Source organism: Anarhichas minor, unplaced genomic scaffold (assembly GCF_050575085.1).
Source record: "Anarhichas minor isolate MPS153535 unplaced genomic scaffold, ASM5057508v1 ptg000004l, whole genome shotgun sequence".
NCBI classification, from domain to species: Eukaryota; Metazoa; Chordata; class Actinopteri; order Perciformes; family Anarhichadidae; genus Anarhichas; species Anarhichas minor.
Genome location: NW_027466450.1, coordinates 12,003,426 through 12,028,799, shown reverse-complemented (window position 1 = coordinate 12,028,799; position 25,374 = coordinate 12,003,426). Strand labels below are relative to the sequence as shown.

Here is a 25,374-nt window from a genome sequence, read left to right as displayed (position 1 = left end):
AGGTAATGTTAAAATAAAATTACAGGGCTTATCATATTTATAATACTGAGAATAACTAGCTCTGCCCTGCAACACAATAACAGTGCTTTATTTCCATGTATTATACGTAGATCATCAACTGGTGAGGCTGCTGACTGTTGTGCCTGGGGCATGTATCATAAGGCTCAGTCAAGTGCTATTTAGGAGGCCTTTAAGCAGTTCTCATGCTAAAATTATTCCGCTTGACATAATCGTGGGTGATATGACAAGTCTTGCACTATATTCAGTCTCTCCCTGTCTCTTTGCTTTACCTCGTTTTAGAATTTAACAACGTGCTAGCATAGTCTAATGCTGTACATAGTTATTATTATTATCTGAAACTTTTATAGAGGTTTTTCAAATTATATCATCATATTAAAGAAGCATAGAAAAATGGGGAAAATATGATTTTGTGCTACTCTGGTTGTACAAATGTAATTTATGGTGCTGTTAGATTGCTGCTAGAACGCAGTGGAAATACTGTTTTTGAAAGGCTAAACACCAACGAAGCAGAATATTGCATTAGATAAAAGCATGTTTGGGATTTTGGAAATTATTACATTTAGGTTTTTTCAATAGATTTTGACTTTTGGACCGAGACACTTACAGAGACGGGGCGGACTGAGCTTAGCGTCGCTCACTGTGTGTGTTGTCGGAGAAGCCAGTATTTCAAATTATCATGTTTCCTTAATGTACGATGACATATCATGGTCATTTAATGATTTACTACAGTTTAAACCAAACAAAAAAGGAGAGCCAGAGAACATGAACAGAGTGATATGTAAGCTATGCGATAAACAAGTCGTGACTAAAGATGGGAACACCACAAAACTCTGCTCCCATCTCAGAAATCACCATCCAATAGAATATGCAAGTCTGTCACCAACTCTTTGGGATGATAGTTTTGTATGCTGTTGTTTTTCTTAAAGCAATATTGTCAGCCAAAAGTACAGCTTATTTCCAGCTTTGGATACATGAATCTTTCCTTCTTAAATAATAAACTAATTCAGTTCTCATGAACTTTACTACACAAAACAGAAAACCAGCCACAGCTCTGCTCAGGCATATAAAAGATAAAAAACATTAAGTGTGCCTAAGTGAATAAAAAACAACAACCCTTCTAACTGAATCAGATTAAATGAGTCAAAGACATGGCAGCGACATTGGACACATTAAGAAGAACATAGTAGAAACAGCAAGTAGAGACAGATGTTAAGGTTGGGAAAGTGCTGATTCAGAATTAATCGTGAAACTGTAATCAGAGGCGAGACTTCCGAAACATGATCAACAATGCTCCGTATTTGCGGCTGAACCATGTAGCCAGTCATGTGTAATCCGCAGTGTACGGTTTCCTTTCAATCCATGGCAACTGAATCACAGACTGTGACAGACTTCTCTGCAGTCACCTGGTATTTCCATCCTGCTCTGGTACCTACACAACACTTACGGTATAATGTATTTTATAAACAAAGTGGATGGAGGAGGGATATTTACGGGATCCATAGCAATATGGATGGTTTATGGTAAAAAAATCCCAACTGAAATTATAGCCACGACCATATGTTCCTACCAGATGATACTAATGTAAGTGAGGAGTGAGGGCAGGGTATATAAATACATATTGTGGGGTTTTTTCTTACATTAAAACACACCTTATGGATATGTGGTGTGAATCGAAGACTAGCAAAGTGTTTTCCGCCTTTAACACCTTGATTAGTGTAATAACACGCGTAGCCTGTTGATGAACATTTCCCGTGTGCAGAGTGTTCGTGTTCGAGAGTGTAAGTGTGTGTCTTTTTTGTATATATCTGTTCCAAGTGTGTGCGTATCTATGCATTATATGTGCAACATGTATTTGGGTCACAGTTTCTCTCAGACTAAGGTCTAATCTTTGTATTTCTGTCTGCTTTCCAAGTGCCTATACTGTAACCACCATGTCACGGAGGCATCAGATGACTGGGGTCTCACTTATTCATCATTGAACAACGGCACAACATATACAATATTTCAATGCCCTGTATGTTTGATTTGGGCAGAGTTGTGGGCTGTGAGAGTCAGATTAAAAAGTCTATGAATTTGGAAATTAAAGTTGGTTAAAGGCGGTTTAAGGCGTTTCCATCCACTTTCTCAGCCTATCAGCGCTGCTCTGGTGGCCGCTTGTCACTACTTAGCCCAGGTGCCCTCACCTCAGCCCCAAATTTGGATTTCCTGGCTCCAATATTGAAGCGGGAAACCCAAGTCCAGACAACAGAAACCCCCATTTCAAATGATTACAGATGTTGTGTTTTTCTACAAGGAGTGGTTTTATTATTCTTGGTTGGGTTGTTGTTCAAAGTGCTGACATTCAAATTGCATCTTTTCTAAAAGCCATGCAATTCCTCAAAAGTAAACCACAGTGATTTTCTCTTCAATTGATGCCAATGTGGGACCGTGTCAATCTAACTGACCTGCTATCCTCTCATCTTTTCTCTATCTCCCCCAATCCACACTCACAATCATTCCTTCATCCAGTATGAATCAAAATGACTCTTGTCTCGTCCATTAGAGTTTCCCTTTCCTCTCCCTGTCTTTAAGTGTGTGATGGGGGGTGTATAATAACTGTTTTGTGTGCGTTTAATAATGCTGGTGGAGCAGTGGGGACACAGCTGGACATTTCAATAAGTATAATCATCTCACAGCAGAGTGGATACATAACAAGGTGTGTGTATGTTTGTGTCTCTGTGTCTATGTGTGTAATTGTGTGGCTGGCTGGCTTGGTGGCTGTTTGTGTTGGCACACACTGTATACAGCTCTGTACACTTGCTCTCAGATGTTTTCTTAGCGGCAGAGTTGATTGACAGATCCACCGCAGTCTCATAAAACTTTGTGAAATTGCCTTTATCTCTTGCGTGCAGGTGATGGTGAAGACATGACTCACTAACCTGCTTGCTTACCTAATCGAGATAGAATAATAGAATGTACAAAAATACCTGCTCACACTGTATGTTGACATCTTATTTGGCATATGCAAAAACTGCGTACAATTTCTGATGTTGTTTATATTTTTTATATTTTTACCAATTTTAGCAATGGAATGAAGACAGGGTGAAGTCATCCAATAAACTCTAAATTCCGGATTTCAGCCAAAAATATTATTTCACTTTTAGCTTGCGACTATCTAATTAACCAGCTGAAATGATCATCTGTCTGGTTAATGTTATTTCCTTGTGTTTGTGTTAGTCAAACATTTTAGCTGATGGACTGTGGTGTTTCCAGCTGACTTGTTTGAACTGAAATCCATGTACGAGGGTCAATTATTCTTGCTTGTTACATACAGCAATAGGGCTGTACCTAATAGTTCAAAGCTCCATTCACAATGTTGACATTTGAATTATAAATCAACATTTGAATGCGGAGCAGCTGTTTTGTGTATTCACTGTGTATTCACCCAGTATTTCTGCACGTTATATTTGTAGAATTAGTTTCCAGCGGTGGCTGCGTAGGATAGTTTCACTCGTGTGATCCCAACATTTCCAATAACTCCAAAGAGTTGTAAAGTTGTGCCGTACACAAAGGGAGGCACGCCATGCACCTGTATTAAAAGGGCGGTCTAGCAGCAATCTAAAGGCACCATACATTACATTTATTTAACCACAGAAAGAACAAAAAATATCAATAAGACTACAGACATTCATTAAAAACATGATAGAAACTTTCAATCTTTACATGGGATTTTTTGGGAAATAAATAAATGTGTCACACCAAAAAGCCAAACTCTGTGAATACATCTTGTAACACACACACAGATGCTTCTTCTCACTGCTCTTTTCTGATGTGATAAGAGCAGAGGGAGAAGGCATCTGTCTTGCTCAAGCTCTCATAATTTAAATATATGTGCACGTAATTGACTGTTTCACATCATTGTGATTAAAATGCTGAAGCGCATCTGCTATCTACCATTATTATTATCCATTATCTCTCCCTGTCTCATCTAAAAACATTACTGGGGGACATTATTCATTTCATGACCTCCTATTCCACACGTCTGGCTAAAGTGGTGTAAATTCTTAATTCTTAAAATTTATTTTTTTTATGAAATATGATGTGACAAACAGAATTATTACTGTAATCACATTTGATTGACCATATAAAAATCTTTAACAAACTTTTATTGATTCTGTTTACTCTGTCATTATTTAAATCACGACATTGCAAATTAAAAGTCTGGCAACGTGAGAATAGCTTAGAATATAACACGACAGGGCTTTCAAACACAACCTCTGCACCTGGAGGCAAGTTTGTGGTGCTGTGTATTTCAGTCTTGCAACTGGGCATAATGTAAAAATGAACATTTTTGAGCCTTTTTTTTGTCAAACGCCATGCCTGATTTATAGTCCATTTCCCCCAAAATGTTTTCACTGCTACACCTTTATGAACAACAGTAGCAGGCGTACAATCCATGGACACCAGACCTAGTACTGTGTATTGTGCTGGTTCTTACAATTATGGTTGTAGATGTTAAAGACGTTCCAGTCACTTGTAAACTAAGATTGTGGCAGAGAGACTGATAGACAGGATGAGATGATAACCATTCTCATCAGGGTTCAAGCACTCTGTACTGGCGACACCTTCACTGTCAAGTGTCCTTGAGACAAACAGAGACACCTTTTGTTGTCCAAAGCATCCATCAGATGCCAGTGGTGTGGTATTGCATGAGCCACTGCTAAACAATGCCAAGAATGACTATTGTGTATAAGCAATTACACACACACACACACACACACACACACGCACGCCTAGGCTGCACATAATTTCTACACACTTGGCTGCATCTTAACAAGCAGCTCAGTGAGTAATTAACCTGCAGATAATCTGCTTTGAGGCACCAGAAGCTGGAAACACGTCTGCCGTATAGAGACTGTTACGGGTCAAATGAAATGACTGCAAATGCACCAGAAAGAGAGAGAGAGGGAGAATCCGTCCCCAAAATAACTGTAAAAAGTGGCACTTTTTTTAAACTAAAGCTTCTATAAGGGACATTTTAAGTAACTCCAAATGGTAGTAACAAAAGAAACACAGTGGCAGTGACAGTAGCTAATGCATGCTGATATGGTTGATGGTAGAAAAAGAGAAAATTATAAATTTGTTTTGAAATGTTTAGATATTTTGATTACATAAAGTTGCAATTATTGCAATTCTCTTTGTCTGTTGCATTTCGTTCTCTTTTACGGGCTGAATTTAGGTTTAGGATTGCAGATTCTCTTTTTGGGTAGTTTCTTTAGGATTGTGATTACATTTTTACATTTAAGTACCTGCGTATACCTGGCAATAAAGGATTGAAATACTGAACAAATTGTCTCCTCATATTCTTATCTATTTTTATATAATTTCCCTCTCCCATAGAACGGGGCACTGTAGAAGTGGTTAATAAAAGGTCCTGCTATGGCCAAGCCTGACAGGGTAAACGCACTCCCACTCTACATTCACACTCACAATCGCACACACACTCAAAGCTCAGACGCAGCAGCCAGCAGAAACCCAGGATCTCCAGTCGCTGTCTCTGGGTAAGGTGCAATTTGACAACAGGAGTTATCGATTCAGCTGCCTGCAGGCTTTTTATAGAACCATCATTATGACCCGTAGCCCAGCCTGCCTCTTTGCCTGCCCCACTGCCTCCCCACATTGTGAGGCGAAAGAGAAACAGCAGTAAGAGAGGGTGAAGATAATGAGGGCGATAATAAACATAGTTAAATGCGGGGAAATGAGAAGAAAGACGGACAGGGATGGAGGGGATTGGGAAGGAGAGATAAATGGTATAGGTCAAGGAAAACAAAACGGTGAAAGAAAGTTAATTAAAAAAAAGCATTGGAAAGGGGAGATATATTCTGGAAGAGCGTAAGTCGGGTGTAGAGAAAAAGGAAGCTCAAATGTGCAAATATGGACCATTATTGTCTGTCGGCACAGAAAATGAAACAGGTGAGGGAAAGACAGAAGCAGGGATGTTAGGTGGAGCAAAAACAATAAACAACACAAAATATGTTGCTTATTACTGCTTGCATATATTTTTGACAGAAACCTTTGTGATGTGCTGAAGTATTACAAAGAGTTTAAGCAAGGTTTTAAAACATAGCGATAGGAAACATCCTCAATCGCTTCTCTGACTTCGCTGTGCTGGAAAAGGCAAAAAATGAACACATGCCTCAAATTATTCAAAACACAGTTTAGGGGCCTCTTGCTGCTACTTACTCATTTTAAATTAATAATATATGAATATAAACCTGTATGTACAGGAACTAAGATTAGCTGATGTGTCCGTGCAGATGTGCAAGGGGATGATACATGCGCATATATATGTCAGGAGCCACGCTGCCATGTCGTGAATTTCATATGTAGTTTGTTCATGGTGACATATATATGCGTTTATTTCTTTGAATGCACATGAGCCAGAACTTGTCACAGATGTCTGTTCAATCAGAAACTTTGAAGTTGGGGTTTATATTTAGTGATGTGTGTCAATCATATAAAATGGGACACCTTATGTAAAATGCGTTATGTTTATTTAGAGCAATATCATGATAGTAATTCTTTCAGATACCCTGGCAAATAGACGGTGAGCTGCTCCTGTCACACTTTCACCCCATCAAGTTCTCCTGGATTCCGCCCCTAATGCCTCCTTTTTCCGAAACAGCGGCTGGGTTCAGTAGTCAGTCTGGTTCTCTCCTGTAACACTGGATGGCCGTAGGCACACTGGCTGAAACTAACTTACTAGCTAGCTAGCCAGCTACTAAAGTGAATCAACAAGGCGGGATAACGCCAGCTAGCTCAATTAATCAAATTTCCAGGCTTAGATCCTAGTCGCAATGCTGAGCCATGATGGAGATGGGTCCCAGCGCAAAAGGTGCCTGAGCTCTGCAGTGGGACGCTTTTGAGCCCTGCTGGGGTTTCATCAATTATTACACTACCAACTGAGTTCTTGAGGCAAATTACTACCCACTAAACTGCAGCGGACATGTTGATTTAATTTAAAATACGATCTGGTTATTAGAAAATGTGATAAACGTTTAAAAATTATGATGTGAGCAACAATTTGGGCTGCACGGTGGTGTGGTGGCTAGCACTGTCGCCACACAGCAAGAGTTCGATTCCCGGGCTGGGCGGGGCCTTCTGTTCTGAGTTTGCATGTTCTCCCTGTGCCAGCTGCTCCAGCGCCCCCGTAAACCTGAACAGGATAAGCGGTTAAAGATAAAGGATGGACTATCTTAGTTCCATTTAAACATCAGGGGAATTAGTCTTTAGGAACAACCCTAATGTTTAGCACTAAACCAACTTCTCCCCCTGAAGAAAAAGGTCAACAAGAAGACAATGTCAGACTGAATATGTCGAAATGACAAGTCAGTCTGATTACCAGGCTGCAAGAATGTGTTTCAGTGTGTGTGTGTGTGTGTTTCCAACAACTCTGCTCAAGTCTAAGGCTTAACCTGTAAAATGTCTGTGATCCATCCACAGTGGCACATATCCTGTTTTTATCACTCAATAAGAACTCTGCAGGTGCTCAAAAAGCTGCTGACAGGGTGAGCCGTAAAAAGATCTCACAGAACAAACAGAAGCATGACCTCTTTGGTGGTGTTAGAACCTTGCTCTGTTGTTTGCAGCGAATGAAGTCCCCTGACTGTCCTACATGCGCTTGTATTGTAGAAATAATAAGTAGGCCTATGTATGTATAGGCTACACTATATGACCAATGCAAGAAGTAAGTTAAGCTAAGGCTTATGGGAATGTCATTAGTTTATGGACTTTGGTTTATTTGGTTTATTTGGTCATAAACCAAAGTATTGACTACTTTGTTCATCTCGGAACCATTAACGTCTGTGCCAAATTTGATTGCTAATCCATTTGGAACATGTTAAGATATTTAAATGGTGGATTGAAAACTTTGACCTGTGGTGGCACAAGATGAATCGGGAAGGGATCAACAAAGTCAGTCCATTCTCTGAAAACCATGAATGTCTGCAATCCAATTCTAAAATTCCCGTTTAGATGCTGATCTCCACATTGTCCAAAGATTTGTGTCATCCAAGTTTTTTGTCGGAACATTAAAAATGCAACTCTGTTCTGACACATTTCTGATTTCCTTTTCCGTGAAAATGCTCCACGAGTTTTATTGATTTTTTTCCCTAACCCACAGGGAAGTGTCGTCCTTAACAAATGGGCTTCTATGTTTCTACCCTGGAGTGACAATGCGAAAATGTTGATAACCGTAATTGACTCTGCATGTGTATTCCTCCATTCCCTCTGGATGGCTTGTTCTCTCTGGGATTCAAATCTCCCCGTGATTGGTTCACTGATGAGCCAAGCCTATGTCAGTGCATATTGATAATCACTTTAGGTGTCAAAACTCCTGTCTCGCTCCAGTGCCGAGTATCACACAGAATCTGCAGCGTCTTTGCACTTGTCAGGACTGCTCACTGCGGTGCTGCTCCGGGGCCAGACAGCAGTGAGAAAAGCTGGCTGTGGAACTCACCGCAGCTCATGCTGTTAGTGATGCTTGTCGCCTGGTGGAAGAGCTCGGCCAAAGACTGAGCCTGTCCAATCAGATGTTGTTTTCATCCATGCGATTTTGTTTACAAAACTGTCTTTGTTTCCCTGAACAATGTGCACACCTGTCTTGTGTCGTTTGTGTACAGTTTAGTCATACCATGATCAATGTCCATGAGCATAAAAGCAGTCTTTATTTAGTTTATTCTTTGCTGTCTTTCCTCTGCAGGACATTCAGTGACTGTGTTAGGTTTAATCTATCAACCGCTGAAAGGTTTGTTGTTGTCTTGTACCTCTAGAAGGGATTATTAATAAACTTCTGAGTCACCGTCAAGTTTAATTCACAACACCTGCTCTCCTCTTTCAGCGGTCCCTTTGTGTGGCCCAGTTTAATCACGGCAAAAGAAAAAAATAACATGTTGTATTGTAGAATTTTGACCGATTAATGTTATAAGGTCACACGTTATGACCAATATTGAATAGAAGAAAAAACCTGGTCCACCGTAAAGGTCAGCACTCCTTCAGTGAGCGTGGGTCGTGGTAGTTTGGGGTATTTTATTTGAGAGTAAAATAGACTATAAAGCAGGGTATGCTTTAGGGGGTGAATACCTTGTCCATGTTTTCGTCCTACAAATTTAACCCTTTCACAGTGTGATGGCCAAAAACCAAGATGGCTTCAAAACGGCAGTCCGCAAATCAATGGGTGACTCGATCCACTTCTTATAGACTGTCTAAGAACCAGACTCAGGAACTTGGCTCGTGTCTTGAGGAGATGTGTCATTTATTCACCGACACATGAACTGCACTGCCACAGTCACGGCTATAACTTTGCTGCTAACTTCATACTCGTCACACATGCTCTCTCTTTCCACCAGACCCTTGCCACCATAACATGGGCTTGCAACGCACCGCCGGAAACCATGCCAGGCAGACACACAGCTGACAACATCGCAGCTAAACTAGTTGTGTCCTACGACAACGCACGCAGCGTCTCTCTCTGAAGGACATTTCGATATGCGGACTGAAGGAGCCAGGGATCAAACAGCCAACCTTATAGTTTAAAGGACCACTTGCTCCACTGAGGAGCAGCTTAACAATGTCGTCTGCCATTGTGATGCAAATTAATCGGCAGTAAGAGGCAATCATTGACCTGTCATCTGAGAAAATGCCCCAAAATGCCTTTCTGTTTGGCGATATTAAGTGCTCTGCGGTCCTCATCGGGTGCTGTAAGGGTCAGATTGGAAACACTGAGTGCAGGGAAATGGAGTAGTAATCACGCACATGTGAAGACAAGTGCATGATTGTGTTGGTGTATGTGTGACTGGCACATGAATAGAATACAGGACAGCTAATCATATATCATACAGAAAAAAAACATGATTTTACTAAAAACACAACCACTCAGACACAGAAATAAAAGACTGCTCACATACAAACACACTGATACACAGGCGATCATTGAGAAACATACTTTTGTTTGCATTAAACACATACAGCAGCATAGATCTCTGAAAACGTTCATTTCTTACATGTTTTTACAAACTATGCTACAGTTCAAGTGTAATCTTTGCCAGGTATTTACTCTACACATTTCCAATAGTGACACATTACTTGGCTAACTCGATGGGGATTGCTGAAGGCAGTCGCCCAACACTTGCATTCCTCCCACACACACACACACACACACACACACGTGACGTCAAACAACCATGTCCAACAAGGTTATACTATGCTATCGGTAGAGTTCTTATACTGCTCTTGGATCTACAGTCTGACGTGGATGCTGGGTGAACATGTTCTTCATCAAATGACGTCGTAAGGAGCATCATGTGACATCGACAGCCTATCAGGGATCTTCACAACCTCACAAAGCTTGGAAAGATTTTATGTTTATGTATTTAGTTCATCTTTAAACGATGGATTCAGACACACTGTGACACCACTGTGACACCAAGACAGCACACAGCACATTCAATCTAATGGATTGCAAAGGCTGAATGCATTCTGCGTTTATGGATTTGTTTTTGAGCAGGCTACAGCAAGACAAGAGTTGATGCCCTACTTTCTACATTCTGCTCTGAACTGTCTTTCTCTCTGCTTTGCTCTCGCTCTCTATTCCCTGTCCCCCATTCTCTCTCTCTCTACCTCTTTCTCTGTGTCTTTCAGTAGCGGTTTTGAAATGTAAACTGTACGCTTGACGAATGGTGAGTCACAATGTGAGAAGATAAATCAGCCCAACTCTGCAACGCTGCCAAGATCTCTCGCTCTCTCCATCCTCTTTCTCTCCTCCTCTCCTCGCAGGCATCTCTGCATTCACCCTTGTGTTCACACATGTACACCTACACCAATCGCTTGCTTACACTTGGAGGCGTGCATCCTTTTCAGAGCCTACGACACCCCTTCCAACCTCTCTCTCGCTTTTTCTCTCACTCACAAGCGCACTAAACTGTACACACAATACATGTTTGGAATGTGTGCAAGGCTACACAAAAACACACAGCTGCAGCACTGAGCGCGCCTGCATGTCACAGTCTCTATGAAGCTGCAGGCGGTATTAAGGAAGAGATTAGAGTGCTGCTGGATTGAGGCATGACTCATTCACCCCAGAAATTACGAAGGTTAGGAATATATCATATCTAAATGGAAGGAAACAGGGGGGAAGGAAGGAAGGAACATTGGAAGGAAGGAAGAAAGAAAGAAAGAAGTAGAAATGAGACAAAAACACTCCACACTGAGAAACAGCTAAAAACAGGAAATAAAGAGAATGTTCTAGAATTGGGATAGGGATAATAAATAGAAAGGAACATGGGAAGAAAGTATAAAAGGCATTTAAAAAAAAGAAAAGGTAGGGAGGGGGAAGACGGAATAAGAAAATAATGCATGCCACTGTCATTATGTCGTTAATTAGTCATATTTAACATTCAAAAGAGAAGAATATGACGTTGATGATGAATGACAATATTTTACATGGCAACTGTGATGAATATCAGCCAAGATGGCAATGACAGTAAGTCCAGTGCACTAATAGCTCATTATTAACAAGTGACATGTTGTTTAGACCTCATGACACCCAAAGTCAATCAAATCGGACCTTAAAAGCTTTTAAGACGCATGTAGAAGTTTGTTTTCATTAAAAATAAGTCCACGAAACAAAAAAAACATATTGATAAAGTTACAAAGGAAAAGAGCTAATAAGTGGCATGGATACGACCCAATCCATCACTCGTAGTGATGTGAATGTTGTGCTGACAATAACCAAATTCCTCACGGTTTGATTCCCAAAACAAACATTCAAAGATAGTGAGAGAAAAGTGCCTTACATGTGTTTGTTTCAGTCAGAATGTCTCAGACTACCTCACTAATTAACCAATTGACACTTCACTCAGGAAACTGGAAGTTGATTGGCAAAAAAAACAAGATGCATTTTCTTTTTCCTGAAGTGAATCAATGTTTTGCACTGCACACGAGCGTGCATGTGTGTGTGTGTGCATGCTCGTTGTGCTCCTGTGCTATGGGAACACACAATTATCACCTCAAATCTAATCAGTCAACAACGCAGCACCCTACAGAAATTTCCATTTAGACAGAATTCAATTTGATCCAAACACAGTTCCTCTGCTCATCAACGCAGTCTGCCCACTTCAACCACACCTCTGTTTCGCTCTCGTGCTCTCCTTTATATGCTTCTCTTTTAGGTTCCTTTTCTACATCTCCCTCTTTCACAGCCTGACCCTGCAGCATCCTCTTATCTGTCTCTGGAAATGTGTTCCTCCTCATCTTTCAGGGGCCAGAAGAGCAGATAAAATAGCCACCTATTGGTTTGAGCATGAGATGGAGAAGCGAGGGCAGATAGCAGCAATTGCACTGAGGTATGACCTCATAAAAGAGGGTTTAGTATAAATCAGAAAAATCCCTTTTTCAAAAGGCAGCACATGCATATTGAGGCTGTCAACCGTTCTCTATAACCCATTTGAATTTCCATAATTTTACTTCTTAATATTCAAATCATATTTGATTGTTTACAATTGTTTGCCTGTTACTAATAGTATATACACTATACATTGTATTAGCCCCATGATGAGGAAGAGAGAGGCAAAAAAATAAGTAATTCTCTCCAGCTGCGCTGCCTCTGAGTCTAGATCGCCGAGCTTGCCAAGGTGTCGTGATATCAGGTATGGTTATCAGGTATTGTTAGCTTGTTGGTCAAGTAGCTGGCAGAGCAATATCAAGTTCGATGTGTGTGTCACATGGCAAAAACTTTGTTTCATTTTTCCAAAAGAGCGTGGTCTGATATATTCCTTTCTCCCACATCATTCGTCTACTGATCTGGGGCAGGTGTGGGTAAAGGCCAACAGTCCGGTACAACTGTATCGTGGGTGGTATGCTGCTCCAAATCACTGCTGTTTTCAAGAGGCCCCGTGCTCACTCAGACACGGACACTTTTGAGCGATCAAATCCCGGAGAAATTGGATGAAATCCTTCGAAATGACACCCTGATGGCATAATCCGCTAGTCACATTACAAAAGCTAAAGATGCTCAAACTGCCATTTCTGAGACTGAGACTTTATCCTGCACTTCCTCCTCCAACAATGAGCCCTACACTCCTGTCCCTACTGTATAATTCACCGTCTCTATATCTTCTCTGATCAGTCCTCCAATTTATGAAGAGGATTAGGAGAAAACAATATCCTTCTCTAGCACCTGCAGTCCATTTGGCCAGATCCATCAAACAAACTGCTTTGAGACAAAGAGGAAAAACCCGAAAAACAACAACAAAAACCCTTTTGTCTTCATAAATAGATGTGTAGACCAAACACCTGGACAGCTCAGTGGCTAAATGCTACAAGCCCGGGCAATGAGGTGAGGAATCAAATTAATGAGGGATGCAGCTGGCATTGGTGAAGCCCTTTGGCGAGTGTCTGTTACTCTGTTTTGTTGATGGACAGGATGAATTAAAGAGATATGATGCGCTACGCTGCACTGTCTCACCATGTGACACTATGATGACGGTCAAAGCTCCTTTTGTTGCTCAACAAGGACAAATATTTTGTAATATCTTAATTAAAGCATTGCCAAGCAACAGTGTTATATGTTTGGAGTGCATGTCCTTAAAATAAACCAAAGGATCATCAGATGTTTTGGCCCATTGGTCTATATCTATTCTTTTTTTGTTTTCTTTAAGGTTACTATCAAAGGGATGAAAACAATCTGTGGAAACTATGATTCACTAATCAATTTGGGGGGATGTTATCGTGTACCGTAAGGGTTGCTCATGTGTATTATTACATTTGGTTGTGACATGAGACATAAAACATGCATATGGTTCTCTTTTTGTAGACTAATTCAAGCGCTTACCGCCCTCTCAGACAACACTAAACATGCCTTCTGTATGGCAACAACAACATAAGCACCGTCACAGAGGCTTTAGTTCGTTTTTAGGTGGAGGGTGTTTTGTAAAGTGGAAGAAGACAAGATGGGTACGCACTGACCAAACCTAAGGCCCTTCAGCTATGAAGACAATACTGCATGTAATGTCCTCAGTTGCTGTCCCCTATGGCAGATTCATAATGGTGGTTTGCAGTGATCCTATTTCCTCTTTCACATCATATGTGACTTGATATGGCAATAACAACATACATTAGGATATACTGTGATGTATCAAAGTGAAAATAATCAGATGGAAACATCTTTTCAAGCTATACTACTGAATTGAAGACCTAAAAACCTTGGGTACGTCATCACATTAATGCAAACGTCCCGCTAATCCAATATTTCCATTAGGTGTGCCTGCTCACTGATTTGCAGCAGTGCCCATAAATTGTCTATTACAGCCAAAGATAATACAGTGACAGACACTTTTTAACAAAATTTCTGGTAGACAATATCTGTATTAGTCTCTGCGTCTACATGACTCACAGCGGAGATCACTGACCCTTAATTTGCCGTAATTACCTTAAAGACTCCCATGGAAAAAAGCATGTGTGTGTGTGTGTGTATGCTTCTGTAGATACTTGTTTTATCATCAGTGTACTGCATCTCTGTGTATTTGTATGCGTGTGTCACTATCACAGAAGTTGTCATCATATGCAACACAGGACACTGCCTGGAAGCATTACTGCCTTTTGACCTCCTATGGAGGTACCATATGAATGCCTTGTATTTACAGGATGTACAATAAATAATGGAAGCCAATGGAAGCCTGTTCTTGTTTGCTTGAGTACGTACATATGTTGTTAATCACAGTGTTACAGGATATCCCCATTGGAAGCGACACATAAGCGTTCTGTCATCCGATCCGCACTGACGGTGTCTCCGTCGGCTTGCTAACCGGCCTTCACCAGGCTGACCGGCGGCAGAAATGTACTGAACCAAAATAGTTTTCATGTCAGCTTCATGGAAATAAATCAACGGTATTTTTTATGTATTGATTCAATCATTTTGTTTCCACGCCCACAGTAGCGAGTGAGGGGAATCTGCCTGTAGTGAAAGAGACAGACTGGGAGCTTGTCAGATACAGTAAATAAATTCAGAACACATATACAGCGGAATATTTGGAGACTTGAGGCATAAAAAACGCAGGTCAGTGTGGACTGATAGATTTAACAAAGTGTCTTGTGTGTGTATACGTTCTGTGAGACTTTCTAAATGCTTTCTATATGGACTGGCCTTTACAGAACAAGCACAAAAGCCATCCTGACGCATGACTATGACATTTTAGTCCCGGAATTTTCCAACAAACTATTTTTTTTTCTTAAAGCTGAGTAATGGCTTAAAGGTAACACATCTACATTTTAATCCCTAATTAAAGCATTTATAACGATTACATTTATAATCAGAAGACTTTAAAAAAATGACATTATTTAAGCACAGAACAATGATCCTTCCCTCATATTTCATCAATGTCACTGCCACACACACACACACACGAACAGCAGAAAGGCACGGCACGGATTTTTCATATTGGAAAAAAAAATCATTATGATGTCATCACAATAGAAAAATGCACATGATATCTGATGAAATAAACAAAACAACAGGAGTTGCACGTGTCAAGCAATAGATAATCAATTTTGTAACACTGGTGCCATTCATACTTAAAAAAAGTTTGAACATTTGAAACTCCAAGTCTTAGCACTGAAATGTCAAATGTATACATTTAGTGTAAGCAAGAAATAAAGTGTAAACTCTTTGTTGGCGACACATAGATGATTTAAATGTCTACGTTTGCATCACCTAAGGCGACTAGTATGACAATGTCCTTCATTTTTTTTAGACTGCTCTGAATGGAGAGGAATTGTTCTGAAGCTATCCCTCATTAACGTTTCTATTGCTTCTTGACTTTTGAATTCCACTGTAATGCAACGCAGACATAGATCTAACAGTCCTATCTTCTATTGAGTTGCAATTCACACAGTTTTCCACGTGACACGACTGGATGCTGAGATAAGAATGCTGAGCGGCTCATTGTCTCTTATCTGTCACACAGACTCCAAAAAAATCCTTCCGTTTTTTAAGGTTTCTCTGCGTCTGATAAATTGAGCGAAGCATTACGTAATGTGTTTACACGCGGCAACACAGTGGAAGAACCATGCTCGGTGTGCATACAAACACACACACACCTCCTCACCATCACGTGGAGTAAACATCAAGTCCCAACATGCAAAATCACATAATTCAAAGGGTCATGTAATCTGATCTAATTAAAGACTTAGAGATTACATGTACCATTGCATTGGCAGCGCAGCTAATTGCATTCGCAGAATTTCTTCCCAGCTTGTGATTATAACGGCATACCCGTGATTCAGTCAGACCCTGGCTTCATTTGCATTCTTTCTACAAAAAAAAGAAATGTGGTAAAATGTGATAGTGTGAGAAAGAAGGGAAGGGAAATTAAACTGCATGAAAATAAAAGCATACTGATGAAGATGATTAGAAGCCCTAGTGGCTAAACACCAGCATATGAACACAGTTCACATGGAAAATGGAATACACTGTTTCATTACAACTGGGGCAGTTTAAACATTGCATTCCTGGGGGTTTACTGGGGGGGGGGGGTTGTAATTCTAAATGGATTAGAAGAGGTTCATCAAACAGAAACTAAACAGGGGACAGCAGAGAAACTTGATGACATTGGTTGTTGTCAAATATTGGTTCTTAAAACACGCATTGGCAAATGATTTCGTGAAAAGAAATGTTTATATCGTCACACAATTCTGCATACAAATGTCTACAAAACGTCAGTCTCCAACCTTTGTGTTGATTTACACTGCGTCAGAACGTGTGAAGAATGGTTTGGGCGAGAGCACAGATGTATGTGTGGTTTTTTTTTTTTTTTTTTGCGACAGTCTGGTGCTGTTCGCACAAATTTAGCCAGTGGATCTGACGTGCATAATTGCAGATTGACAATGTGCCTGACTCCAATTAGGGTTGGCAATTAGAGACTGCAGCTGGATCACAGACCTGCAGTCAATCAGCTGAAAGGGGAATTGCCTTCATACAACATGATGTGAAAATGACACTTCGCCAGTGCTTTGGGTTGCACATTGCGCAGCAGTTTGCACCACGTGCTGTCACAAAAATGGAGCCATATCTCTTTGATTTTCAGCTTCTGTGGTACCTTCCTTCAATTCTCTGTCTCGCTCTGTGCTTAAAGGCACCCCCACCTGTTATGGTGGAAAATACAAGGATTACATACATTCATGCACATGTGCACACACAAATGTATGCAGGCACACTGACTCACATGTCTCTTTTTACATTTCCTTTCGCATATACATGTCAAGTTCTTCTCAGCTGGAGAGTACAGTACGGTCGATAGGATGCTACTGAAGTCAGAGGCCGAATTCTCTAGAAATCATCAGAAGACTTTCAATGTTTATTTCTTTGTTTGTGTGTGTGTGTGTGTGTGTGTGGGCACATGAGAGTGTGCGCAGCCTCATGAGCCAGAGGGCCGATGAGTAACACATCTCAGCAACACTGTTGCTTTACTCAGAAAGAAAATACTAATACACAAGTCCGCTAAACGTGCTTCATGCTTCAGAAACAGAAACTGGAAGTTAGGTGTTCATGGGAATGGTTGAAATTAATTAGTGTTAATGTTTCAACTAAGAGACTTTCACTGCCACTATTTCCACAGTGCAGTAACCACAGAAGCTTTCAGTGACCTTTGTGCAGTAAAGGTGAGGAATTCCTCACACATCAGATAAAGGCAAAGGTCAGTCTGCCTGCTCTAGTCGAGGAGACGCCCTTTTTCTTGGAAAACTACACTTCTGAATTTTTGGAGAAAAATACAATATTTTCTGCTTGTTTTTATCTTGTCAGCTTTCTTCAGACGGTAAATGGACTTGCATTTAAATACCTTTCTAGTCTTCCGGCCACTTAGAGCGCTTTACACTACATGTCAACATTCACCCACACGTTCATGCACTGATAAGCTGCCACGCAAGGGACCACCTGCCCATCAGGGTCTAATGTAAATGCTCACTCACACACTTGGGGTACACTATCTCACTCATGGACACTTCGACATGCAGGGGATAGAACGAATGGAGAACAACCCGCTTTACCCCTGAGCCATAGCTGCCCCATATATTTCCATAAAGCTGTTCCAAAGTGCCTCTCAAACAAAGAATAATGAGAATGGTAGTTCAATAGTTGTGTCAGCTCTGTATAAAAGAGATTTGAAGTATACTCAGTTAATACGATTTTTTATTAATTTTGCTGCTGATTTTTGAAACCACAACAAGCCTGTCTTATTATTTTGCTCTTCTGCGATGCTTGTATTCATGTATGATTGGTGAGCATCAGTGCATATAGTCCATAGATGGTCTAAACATGACCATGATCTTTGTTGACTCCAGCTGCTAGTTCAACTCTATACAGCCCATGTCATATTGTCTACATTTTGCAATGTATCATTTAGCAGAAGCTGGACTGTGAACAAATACCAGTGGCATTTCCTAGACTATTCTCAGTGCTGCTATTAATAAGCAGCTGACCTTTCATCCGTTGAATACCTCGCCGTCCCTAACAGGGCGGAATAAAAACACAATAAAAAAAGAGCACAGACTGGCAATATTGGGGATAAGAATGTAAAAGAAACCATTCTATAATGAGAGCATAGACAATTGATTTAAGAAAGAGAGCAGGAAATTCACAAATCATTGTCAGCTTGTCCAAAAGTAAACTTGAACATCAAACATATACCCTCAATCACTGCAAACGCCATAATGAGGCTGGGCTATGGCTTTATTCTAAACTCCTTATTGTTTCTTCTATATAATCATTTTATTTTTGTAATATGAATTCAGCATGATATGGACGTTTCCACAGTCATGAGCAACACTCATTAAAAGACGTGTTGTACAGACTAAAGATAGAGGAAACAATGAGAAGCAATTGTGTCGAAAAAGTCCTAACTATCAGAAATGGAAAATATTCTTTGCTATATTTCATTCTGATTCAAAATAAACCATACTCGTATTACTTTCCCTTTTTACAGGGGTTAACTACAGGGTAGAGACATTAATTATATGACCATGCACCCCACAAGGGTAAAGTAAGGATAGAGTGCAGCGTGTGGTTATGAACAGCTCACTATTGCTGCTTCATCACTTCTCAGTCTCACTACCAGAGCAGCACTTTTGCTTGCTCACCTTTTGGCACCAGTGCAAAACGGCCATTACTCTAGTTTACAAATGGAGGGCCGCAAATCCTATTAGGTGTAATTCAATCAAGACCCAGTGAGAAGCTATAGGCAGGACTTACGTCTTTTTTGTGATTAAGTGTGTGTTAGCTCGCATGGCAAACGGGTGCGCGAGCTCAAGTTTGGAAACAGAGTTTGTGCTACCAGTGGTGAAAGCATAATTATGTAAATAGAGCATGGTGTGTGCAAATACACCAGACAGTCTTGATCTGGGTAGCATCTGATGATGGCACTGGCCACTTTCTGAAGTAGCTGAGCCATTGATTGCAACACTACGTTTGCAGCCTGCTAACACAGTCAGCCAGTGACACAGTGTGATAACGATGAATGCCCAATTGATAACTATCTGATGGTATTGTTTGACGAACTGGCACTGCAAATCTGTTCGTAAGACTGTGTGATTAATACTGGACTGTAACAGCAGCTGTGACCTCCTCCCATTGTCCTCTCATGTTCTATTGTTCAAATTAGGTTTACTAATTGCTTGCTGCTGGTCGTTGAACAACATGTGGCTGCTGATGAGAGAATTTGTGCTCAGAAGTGAAGCGGCAGCCGGCCTCTTATAGGCAGAGGACCGTTGTCACCGCTGGCTAACGTATCTCGATTACTCAGCACTGTCGACAAATTCATGGCAGGGGAAAAGTCTTGACAGCACCTTGAGTTGATCGAGGACGACATGCAATATCAGCTTCAGTCACGTCTATTGATATTTCCGGTGTTTATTTCGCATCCATTGACATTACGAATCAATATCAAAGATATTTACCGCAGCAAAGTATGATGTTTCCGTATTATTTAGCCTTTGTAGCCAGTGTATCAGGCGCATGTGCACTAGCTAAAATGAATGCAGTCGAATGCAACAGCCTCAGGACCTGGTAATGTCTCAACAAGAATGTGGCTATGATTTAGAGATTTGCTGTGTAAGGGACACATGGATCAATTTGAACTGTCAGGTGTTTAATAAACAAGCTGTTGATACCAATACGGACCCTCTATCTGTCCTTTTTCTCCCTCACTCTCACGCTCATTCTTTTCCATTGCTCTCTGTCTCTTACCACATTTTCGTTCTTCATTTCTTTGATCAGATTGAGTGTTATGAGAACTGACTGTCAATCAGACTCTGGGCAATTCTATTACATGAACCCTTTACTGAAAGTACATCCTCTTTCGCTGCACCGACACACAAACCAACAACAATAAGAAACAAACACACGTGCACACACACACACACACACACACACGTCTACATTTGTGTAAACTATATTGACAGAGGTAGACGGGACACATGAATGCACACTCAGCAAGCAAGCAATGTTTAGCTACAGAGATAGACAAAGGAACACATTGAACACACAGACATGCACACGCTTACGCTTGTCGTGCTCTTTGTTTCTTTCTATTTGCTCTCAATAAACCAAATCTCAGGATATTTTGGTAATCTCGCCCCAGGCAGAGGGAGGAGTGTCCTAGGAGCCCACTGCAGAGAGCCTCATTGCCAACCCACTGCGCCAACCCTGATGACATCGTCACTATGCACCACTCACCAGAGCAGGACCAGTCCCAGTGTGACATTTTGACACAGTGCAGGCTTTAACAATACTGTTCAAAACGAAATCACTATACAACGGAATGTAACAGTGTGTGTCTTTTGTGTTTCTTGATCACTATGGAGGGTTTCAGTTTCACCTATTGGAGAAATCATGATTGGAAAAAAAAAAGAAGTGATTTGTCATTTAGGAAATTCAAATCACACAGAATACTACTGGAGTTTACCAGACAGGGTCATGTTGTTTGCTTCCAAATTTTGGATCAGGAGATACACAATACACACCCATTTGATGAGTTTGTCTTCTTTTGGTCTTTTGTTTTATTGGTGATTCCCTTGCCAGGGTGCTGTTTGTGCAGCAGGATTCAGTGTAATCAGGAAACATGTAAACATAAGTGTATGTTGTAAATACTTGGTAAAGCTCTAAACCGGGTGAATGGTTCAATGCGATTTGGAAAACTAAAGCTTACAAAGAGGCTAACTTATCTATTTCAATGAATAGCTAATATAAGATTATATTATTAAAGGCATGAGCCTTTCTTAAACTGATGATGTACCCAATGTGATCATAATGAGCTTTTGTCTTGTTACTTCCTTTGAGTACTAAAGTCTTGCTTCAGACAACACTAAGCCCTGACAACTCCACATCCTCTCCCTTTTGAGGCTTTGGATGAAAATAAAATTGACTGGTTAATTCTATCATGAAAGAAATTTGAACAAATAAAGTGCACAGCAATGCATTTTCAACTACTAGCAAGTCAGTCAAGTTAAAATTACAAAGAGTGCGATGGCAAATTGACAACTCCTTCATAGGTTTCTTATTTGAAATAAAAGTGCAAGAACTGTGTATCTAAAAACCCTATTAAATAAGTTAAAAACATGCACATGTTGTTAATGGGCCCTAGAGTCGGATTGTCCTCGACCCACGAGGCTCTGGGCTTTGAGCAGCCACTTGACCGCTGTGCTAAAGATGCTAGCGTAGCCATCCCAATACAGCCGGAGGAACGTTCTCCAACATTATTTCATATTTATGTAAATCAGTAACGTCATGCGATATCTAATGAGTGAATTACGTCAGTATCAGAACTTATATTAGAAATGGTGAAATATCCCTGGTTGGTTGTGTGTGCAACACTAACATAGTGTTGATGCAGAACAAAAGTAAAAGGCAGGACTTACTATCGTACCATTTAAAAAGTAGAAATGGAGCATGACAAATTCATGCAATGACTACCACTGTGCAGCTACGAAGGAAGGAACATGGAGATGGGAAACGCATTAGAAAAGCAATAGAGGACAAAAACAAACAAAGAGATACCACGAGAGAAGATGTCAGATAGACATTGAAAGCCCAGGGAAGGAAAGGAACAACATTCAGACAGGCTGTGAAGGACAGAGGGAGGGTGAATTGAATAAATAAGCAGAAATAAGGGGGGTGGGTATAGGTCCTCTAGACAGAACGCGATGGAGGGCGAGGCAGAATGAGAAACAGCACAATAGAGAAATGTGTGTATGTGAGAGCATGCAATTGAAAGAGAAAGAGAGCGAGAGAGTCAGTGACAGGCCACATGGGAGCAGACGAAGGTGTGTGCAGCATGTCAATACAAACGCTAAGTCACTCAAGGGCTTCCATCCAACTGAGATCGAAGCCTTGCTTCACAGTCAGGCATCCATTAGAGAGAGCCTCCTATCCTCCATTTCTTTCCCTCCGTTTCAAATATTCAAACAATGTCACATCTTCCTCTGTCCCTGTCTCATGTTTTCTCTGTTTCTTTCAGCAGATAAATCACTCCGTCTGTCCATCTATTACCCCAGCAGGATTAGCAGTGTGGCTGCTGCAGCATCAATGATTGCTTGCTTCCCTAAAGGCATACTGGGAACCCTGGGTATTTATGAGGGTGTAATCTCCTACCTGGGTTGCACTCGCACGTCCTCTCCCATCCCAGTGACCGGGTTACCCCGTGGGACGGGCTGTTGGATGGACATTTCTGAGCTTGTGACATGACAGCCGAGCAACAAGAAATGACAGGGCTGAAAGAGGGATGACAATTAGAGGAGAAGGGGGGAGGGGCGGAGGAAGACACACTATAGCAGCGCCACAGGTTTGTGTCGGAGTAGATAAAACTTTAGCCTCTTTCACAGAGCCCGTGCCATTATTGCGCCTCGCTGTTCTGTATGAAAGGCCAAGTAATGTATTTACTGTGAATATGTATTAATGTATGTAGAGTTTTCTCGTGTGTCTCCAGACAAGAGGAAGGGAGGAAGAGAGCTGATGAAGGTTAAAGGATACATCCGTATGCCGCCTGTTCTGGAGCCGACGGCCAGGATCTTCTGCACAGGGTCAAAGGCCAAAGCAGTGGGCTGGTAAGGAAAGCCATGACGTACAGTCTGCAGGGGAAGACACAAAACAATATTTTGATTAAAGTAGAAAAACATTTTAAGCTCTGAGGTAATGAAATGATTGCTTTTCTGCCCCTATGACATTCCGCTGTGTGGTGAATCCAGTTGAAGCTTTGTCATTTCAAAAAGATAACTGTCCATTTTTTTTGTCATCAAACATTTCGTCTACTTTTTGGAACTGACCACTTTGCTGTCGGGCAGAAAAAAAGACTTTAAATGATGAAAAAAAATGTTCCTTTCACATTGCTGTTGTGACAATCAGACACAATTGTGAACAACAAATGCATCCATACATATTGTCTTAAACAAACATACGTGCACATCCTTTTAACACTTTTTCATACTGCATACATTAATGATGCATCCAAATTTCAACAATCTTCTATGGATAAACCACAGAGACTTCACACTGTGTAATTAGTAAAGAAACCACAGCTTCTGTTAATATTGCATCTGGATTGAATTGAGAGAAAACAAGACTCAGCATATCAAGGCCTGACTCGGCAAAACGACGCTGTCTCTGAAATGCATTGCATGCGCTGTCTGCCATTAGTCATGTTAATTTTCCCAGCAGTGCCTCAACTACAGTTATCTGCTCTGAAGTGATGTGGAGACACATGGCTCACCAGCGTTGAGTGAAAATGTTACAGGAATATTAGTTTTACCAGCAAAAAGCAGTATGAGAAATTGCTGTTTTAAGCACTGTAATAATGCTACAGATAACAATAAAACGTTCTATGTATCAGATTATAGTTTAATTGTCTTTAAAGAACTGAAGACTAACACTGACTGTCACAGCGGCCCTGCTTTGGCAGTCATTAACACAGAAGTAACACACATTTATCCTGTCTACATGTATGTTCACCATCCTATTTTCTCAAACAATCCTACAATAATGATGATCCATAAGTGCCTGGAATCTCAATATAAAGGAAGAGTGAATGACCACCTGTTGTCTGTTGACTTCATGTAATCCCCAGGATTCAGCCTGAACAGAAGTCTGATCAGCCACAACTGAAAACACCTGTGTAGGAGTGCAGGGCCTATCATGGTGAGTTATTAAATCTGGCCAACATTAGTGGCAATGAAAGCCTGTGACTGCATACTGCATTGAGAATCCCAATAACCATCGTGAACGAATATTGGAAAAGGCAAAATTTTTCATCTGGAAAATTCTTAGAAGAAATCGGTCAATAATAAATCTACCGTTCCGAACCCACAATGAAGTCATCAGTTGCTTATTTCTTTTCATAACATAACATCTATTGTTGCCAGACTCCCCCACCTCATCACCATCACAAACACCTTTGTTTGGCTGCCTGAATTGCCGTAACAAGGGTTTTGTGCTCTCATTAAATACTGTAGAGGGGGAATTTGGAAAGATAACATGAGAGTCTGTGCATGAATGAAATGGTCACTCAGCTGTGATCAGGCTCAATGGAGGAAAAGGAAAAACAACACAGAGAGTTGCAACCACCGCACAAGTGCGTGCGCTTGTGCTGTCTGTGTGCACGCTTTGCAGATATTTCCCATTCATAAGCAGTAAGCAAGAGCTTTTGTGTGTAAGTTCAGGTTATATGTTCATCATTATCATTATTTAGACATTTTGCATATTTATGAGTGCATTAGGATGGTGCATGGCATTATAAATTCACATTATAATTAGCGGGGGGGGGGGGGGGCACAGCTGTAGTATACCAATTACTGTAAGAGTACCTAACCTTCAAACATATCAGCCACACGGCTAATACATGCACAGCGGGGTTCCACTGCTACATATAAGCCAATGAATGCCTTGCATGTAACCTTTATGGAAGAGATAAAAAAAAGTGACTTTTTGATTAAGCACATAAATAACTAGAGAGTCGCACTCCGTAGAGTGCAGATCTCCGCTGGGTGGTTCTGCTGCGACCACTGCTGTAGTGTGTGATTGAATGGATACAATTAGGGCCGCAAAGACTCGTAAAACGGACTTCATTCATACTCAAAAAGAAAAGTAGTTATACAAGCAATGGTCTCAAAGTCGTCGTATGATCCACTTCACACAATCGTGCCAAAACACAAAGATAAAATCACCAAGCTGCCTGCCTGCTTAGCAGCGTCTGAGTGGCAGTGTGTGTACTGGTAGTTCCATGAGCTGTTAGCTGTTAGAAAAAAAACACATAAAAGTGAGCCGCAGAGCAGAGGCTG

The 25,374-nt window shown here is 40.8% G+C and overlaps 1 protein-coding gene across 1 annotated transcript in view; it reads right to left on the bottom strand.

The window, feature by feature from the left end:
• Positions 1 to 25,374, bottom strand: part of LOC142971593 (uncharacterized) — a 122,219-nt gene that overhangs the window by 83,441 nt on the left and 13,404 nt on the right. The window contains exon 2 of the mRNA XM_076112173.1: positions 23,075 to 23,172. Within this exon, the coding sequence (XP_075968288.1) occupies positions 23,075 to 23,172 (98 nt within the window). The remainder of the gene's footprint in view (positions 1 to 23,074; positions 23,173 to 25,374) is intronic.